We start from the raw sequence: 6,573 nt of genomic DNA on the forward strand, positions 1-6,573 counted from the left end.
ACCACAGTCTGCGTGTCTTACATATTTGCTGCATTCTGGCATGTTTTTCTAAACAATGGTCCTTTATTTGAGAAAAGAGGAGGAGCTACAGAGATGGCTCATGGTTAAGAGTGCTTGTTGCTCATACAGAAAATCCCAATTGTTCCCAGCACCCACATCACCTGTAACTCTAGTTACAAGGATCCAGCGCCCTCTTACCCTCTTCTGGACTCCATGGGCACCAGGCACACACACGGTGCACATACATCCATGTAAGCAAACACATAAAATGAAAACTAAATGAGTCTTAAAAATAAAAAAATTAGGGCTGTGAGACCAGGAAGCCAAAGAAGGGAAACCACAAAAGAGATTTTAAAGAACAATTTTTTCCTCCTACTTCTACGGAACAAATAAGGAGGTATGTTGAAAACAAAAAGTACTGCTATCAGAAGACTTCATTTCACTTATTTTATTTTGTGTACTGGTGATTTGCCCAAATGTCTTTATGTACCAGTACATGCCTAGTGCCTTCAGAGAAGAGGGTGCCAGATCCTCTGAACTGGAGTTACTGATGGTTGTTGGCTGCTATGTGGGAGCTGGGAATTGAACCCGAGTCCTCTGCAAGAACAAGTGCTCTTAATTAATGAGTCATCTTTCTAGCTCCCCATCGAAGGATTTCTGAGGAGATCAGGTTTATAAAATATTCTTTTTCTGAAATAAGCATAAAATTTTAGGAAGTGTCAAGTTAGAAAAAAGAAAGGAAGAACTAATCTGTTAATCTCAGCACTCAAGCAGCAAAGGCAGGCAGCCTGATCTATGAAGAGTTCCAGGTGAGCCAGGGCTGCACAGTGAGACCCTGTCTCGAGAAACAACTATGACTCCAACCAAACCCATTCCCATCTGTCAGTCTTTAGTCCTCATTTCGCTTCACTCAACTTCCTTGCTTCCCAAACCTTGTTTTCTTGATTCACTACACTGTCCGCAAATCACAGATGGCCAAAGTAACCAATTACAACAGTAAATAACAAAGTGGAAGAATACCTTTCTTTTCTTTTATAATATGGTTTTACTTCATCAGATGAAATACTTCGGGAAAGTATCAACTTAGCAATAATAAGAGACCAAAGTGTACCATTTTTTCTAGATCTAAAAAAAAAAAAAAAAAATAGGCAAAAAAAACCCAGATGATAAATACAGATATATAGTTATAGGTATGTATCAATCATTCTGAAAAGTGTTAGGATTTTAAAACACTGATTATCATGTTTCCTTTTACATAATAAATTTGGATCACTAAGTTAACCAAAACCTTGTACCAGACTGCCACTAATTTCTAAAGGACTGGGAGTTTAGGTAATTCTTCACAACAGGAGCTAAGCTTTTACTCCCAGGCAATTTCAAATACCTCAAGATCCTTAAGAAGACCTTAAACATCTGACTTAAAGATCAGAAGCCACAGCTGGGAAAGGGAAAAGGCTACCTCCCAGAGAATAACTCAAGAGTCTCAGTGAAGGGCAAAGAAGCACTTTATAAAACCCTAAGGGACTGGGTTGGTTTATTTAGGCTACCTGAATCTTGCTGTGTAGACCAAGCTGTCTCTAACTCACAGAGATCTACCTGCCTACTACCCCCCCCCTCCCGAGTGCTGGGATTAAAAGCCTGCTTCATTGTGCCCAGCAAGATCAAAGTGACAGTATGGACCAGCATTAGAGGGAAAGTCTGGTATCCTCATACGTAAAGCATATTCAAAATACCGGTAAACTAAAAAAAGAAAAATACCATTTCAAAAAGCTAAGCATCTAACTACTATAATGCTACAAGGACTGACTGTTTTCATAACCCATTTTCCTCATCTAGGGAAGAGAAATTCGTGGCTATGACATTAAGAAACATCTAAGCTACAGGTACAGTTAAAGTACAGGTAATATTTGAAAGCAATGGTGCTGTGGGACAATGGTTTGTACCCTGTCAATTGTATTTTAATAAAACGCTGATTGCCCAGTAGCCAGGCAGGAAGTATAGGCAGGACAACCAGGCAGGAAGTAGAGGTAGGGAAACAAGAACAGGAGAATTCTGAAAAGAGGAAAGCTTGGTCCTCAGCCATGACCAAGCCACAGAAGAAGCAAGATGTGACTGCCTCACCAAATAAGGTACCGAGCCATGTGGCTAGCATAGACAAGAATAATGGGCTTAATATAAGTTATAAGAGTTAATAAGAAGCCTGAGCTAATGGGACAATCAGTTTATAACTAATGTAGACCTCTGTGTGATTTCTTTGGGACTTAACAATTGTGGGAACCGGGCAGGACAGAAACTCCAATGGGAGGACCAGTTAACATGTAACAAATTAAAATGTCTACAAGTGTCTAATTCTTTCATCTTCTGCCACCTCAGTGAAGTTATGAATTAAATAAGAGGCAAAATCCAAATACTCCCCTAAAAGAGTAAATCAAATATTTAAAAGCTCTAAATTGAATGCTTACTATTAAAAAAAATTGGGTCAATGATCTGACTGGAACAAAAGCACAAACTGGGCTTACATTTTGTAGAAGGGAAAGTCATACACAAATAATTATTTTAAAACAAACTGAAGGGGAATCCTACCTGTTAAACAACAGCTGCAAGAGGCTGGACGTGTTACCAAGCACGGATAAGTTGTCATACGTTATATTCATTGTTTGAAGCATTGCATTAAATCCAGTCAGAAAAGATGGTGGATTGTCAAGTTCTTCACACCACTGCAGTGAATACAGCAGCTCTGCAACTAATAGAATAACATCGCAGCCGGTTATCAAAGGCACACAGTGTACAGAACCCCATGCTGACCGAACTGTCACGTGCTTCTAAGCTCTCCTTTGTCTCCTTCAGAACTCCCTGTCCTGGGGTTTGCTGGATTCCTACCTTGCTATATATAAAGCAAGGAGAAAGTCAGCAGGCAGCTGAGGGCATTGAAAACATGATGGTGAGAAGAGGAAGAAAGCAATCGTTTAACAAAGTAACTGTTGTTTATCCCACAATCTAAACTTCTGCAGTGGGAAAAGGACACTAGAAGCTCACCAAGGGAAAGGGCCAAGAGGACCCGTCACCGGGGTCTCTCCTTGAGCTGATATCCACTAGATGACTTAAAGTGCCTGCTCTGGCAATACTATTTGCCTTACTGGGGGCAACACTGCTCTGAACAACAGCAGCTCCACTTAATACTCAATTGTGTTTCCCCAGTTGATTTTTGCTGGGAATTTGTAAGCTTATTTTGAAGATGCTACCTTTTGTTTACTCTCTCAACTGAGCTGCTCCAGTCATCTCTGCTAGCCACTGTGAGTGCTCCAATTGATGATGTTTTGCTAACTATCCACTACCTATCAGGTACTTGCTATTTCTTCATTCACCTTTGCTTACTATGCATATAATAAATGTGCTCACTCACAATCCAAAGCACAGACATCATAGATTCTCTGCCATACAGATCACATGGTGGCTGGAAACACTTTCACTCCTCTACCCACTTCTAGCAACTGTGCTCACTCATGTGCAGTTCTCAAACTGCTTTGAGATAAGAAAGTGACAAAAGCTGTCGGTCATAAAGCAGTACCTTTGTCAGTAGCATGTACTTATAGTACCAGACACCCAAAGGCTGAGGTGGGAGAAATTAGAAACCAGCACGGCAGCCGAGCAGTGGTGGCACACACTTTTAATCCCAGCACTCAGGAGGCAAAGGAAGGCAGATCGCTGGGAGTTTGAAGGCAGCCTGGTCTACAAAGTAAGTTCTAGGACATGTTCCAAAGCTACACAGAGAAACCCTGTCTCGACAAAAGAGACAAAACAGTATGACACATTAGTGAGACCCTATGTGGAAACAAATACTACTCCTCTTCCCAAGAGAGCCCAAATTTACAAGGCACTGAAAGAAGCTAGTTAGTACTATGGCAAAACTGGTAAGTCACTCAAAAGTAAAAGAAACTGAGCCAAGAGTGGTAGCACACACCTTTAATCCTAGAAGAGGCAGGCAGATCTCAGTGAGTTCAAAGTCAGCTTGTTCTACAAAAAGGGAAGGGCTAGAGAGCTGTCTCAACAGTTAAGAACACTTGCCAAGTTTGTTTCTCAGCACCCACGTCAGAGAGCAGAGTCATCTGTAGCTCTAACTCCATAGAATTGAACCTGCATTCAAGTGGACACACTCACATATAGACACACACATATACACAATTAAAAATAAATTCTAGCCGGGCGGTGGTGGCGCACGCCTTTAATCCCAGCACTCGGGAGGCAGAGGCAGGCGGATCTCTGTGAGTTCGAGACCAGCCTGGTCTACAAGAGCTAGTTCCAGGACAGGCTCCAACGCCACAGAGAAACCCTGTCTCGAAAAACCAAAAAAAAAAAAAAAAAAAAAAAAAAAATCTAAAAAAACAAAACCACAAAAAAAAAAAGAACATCTAAGAAGTTCTGAGACCTTAGAAGAGAACTTCATGCCAAATGGGCAAAACCAGGATCCAATGTAAACTACCAAAGTAAAATTAGAGGGGTTAGGTGGGAGACATTCCTTTAATCCCAGCACTTGAGAGGCAAACAAAGGAAGATCTCTGTGAGGCCAGCCAGGGCTACATAGTAAGACCCTGTCTCAAACCAACAAAACAAGCAAACACGTGTCTCAGTAACAGACCACTCTGCAGTGGAGTCTCTTAGCACTGCTGTAAGAATAAAAGGACCATGAGTAGAGCAGGAACTTCAACATCCCAGGTTTCTAGCACAGAGATGGCCAAAACTCTTTCAAAGTCATGCAGGTCACAGGATCAGGGGTCTTGAAATCTGACCCTACCTTAACAAGCACTCTTAAATGAGCAGAGACAATCACAGTATTTAACTGGGAGGCAACAAGAAGACTAAACATCCCAATTTGGATATAATGGCTCAGACCTGTAATTCTAGCAACTTGGGAGACAGAGGCAAGTCCATCTTTCTGAGTTTGAGTCCAGCCTGGTCAACAGAGTAAGTTCAAGGACAGCTAAAGCTATACGCTGATACCCTATCTCAAAAAACAGCAATGACTAGAGAAAGAGGGCAATGATTATCTTCACACTTGGTAGGCTGAGGCAGGCTGAGATTTTTGCCTCCAAATGAAAGAAAGGTGCGGGGAAGGGGCTAGAGGTGTGGCTCACTGGTTAAAAGCAGTTGCTGCCCTTCCTGAAGACTGTGTTCAGTTCCCAGCACCCATACTAGTCCACTCAAAACTCTCTGTAACACTGGCTTTGATGGTGCTCTGAAGTGGCCTTCTGGCTTCCAGGAACACTGGCATGTACACATACATAAATTAAAATAATACAACTTAAAAACTGGTAACCCAACAAGAATAAATCATCATTTCTTGTCTCACATTTGGACAGACTCTGAGAAATGTTAACTAAATGTGACACTCAATAGCCAAATAAAGTTCCACCTTTCTTCCACAGAGCATGAGCCCCTCCCATGTATGCAAATTTTCCACCTTGAATACTATTGTGTACAGGATAGACCTACAATACTATGAATGGGGAAATTTGCTGGGGTTCTAAATCTTCTTGAGATTCAACATCTGAGCCTCTATCTGCCGGGGAAATAATTAGAGCCCTGTGTATAAACGTATGTTCAAGACCCACAAGAACTTTCAGAATCCTGGGAGAAGACTCAGCATCATACCTGCTTTCTTCAGGGCATGCGTCATAGGATCTTCTTACTCTGATGTTATGCCAGCTTGAAGAAATAACTGATTGTACACCCAATTATGCTGGATGGCTAACATTATAGTAAGCCTAAAGAAAATTTTAAGTTCTGTTTATTTATACATTTATTTTATCTATCTGAATCTTCATACATACTCACTTATTTTCTCAAGGACATTGTTTTCTAGGACTATTTTCTTTTTCCGAGCAATCAAGATCATTTTGCTCAATAGTGATGATGTGCACAGATGACTGGGAAGAGTCTGTGTATCCTGTTCCTTAAAGTCAGTCTTGAAGCATTCATAATTTAAACTCAATCTTCCCTCTAAAAGAGGTCTGTGTAGCCACTGCAAACAGAACACACTAAATTATATGCAAATTCATTACATATTCTAAGTTGATTATTTACAGATTTCCAATTTTTACTCATGTATTCATGCAATTCTTCTTGTTTAAGTGAGACAATTAGAATATGTAGTTTATGTAAATCCTCAGTAGTTCAGAAGTTTAATTTTTATCAGAGCAGTCATCAACATGCACTTTTCTTTAAGATCCCCCTAAGACAGAACCAGACCATATTCCTCTTTACACAAGGCTATACCACTGTCAAATGATATACTTGTATTAATAACACCTGTTTGTAATATTCAGAGACATAGAGTGATACAGGAAATGCTTTTAAGCCAGGCAGTGGTGGCACACACCTTTAATCCCAGCACTTGAGAGGCAGAAGCAGAGGCAGGAGGATCTCTGTGAGTTTGAGGCTGGCCTAGTCTATCTACAAAGTGAGTTCCAGGACAGTCTACAGAGAAAGAATGTCTTGAAAAACAAAATGAAAAAGAAGAAGGAAGGAAGGAAGGAAGGAAGGGAGGGAGGGAGGGAAGGAGGGAGGAAGGGAGGG

At 40.9% G+C, this 6,573-nt stretch overlaps 1 protein-coding gene across 2 annotated transcripts in view; it reads right to left on the reverse strand.

The window, feature by feature from the left end:
* The window catches only part of Ltn1 (listerin E3 ubiquitin protein ligase 1), a 63,255-nt gene that overhangs the window by 28,974 nt on the left and 27,708 nt on the right, over positions 1–6,573 (reverse strand). The window contains exons 16-18 of one of the 2 annotated variants that reach the window (XM_005345304.2): positions 5,833–6,019; positions 2,584–2,743; positions 1,021–1,125 (exon numbers count right to left, since the gene is read on the reverse strand). In XM_005345304.2, coding sequence (XP_005345361.2) covers positions 1,021–1,125; positions 2,584–2,743; positions 5,833–6,019 — 452 coding nt within the window. The remainder of the gene's footprint in view (positions 1–1,020; positions 1,126–2,583; positions 2,744–5,832; positions 6,020–6,573) is intronic. The other variant, XM_026787140.1, reaches the window with a different exon arrangement.

This window comes from Microtus ochrogaster, chromosome 2 (assembly GCF_000317375.1).
Source record: "Microtus ochrogaster isolate Prairie Vole_2 chromosome 2, MicOch1.0, whole genome shotgun sequence".
NCBI classification, from domain to species: Eukaryota; Metazoa; Chordata; class Mammalia; order Rodentia; family Cricetidae; genus Microtus; species Microtus ochrogaster.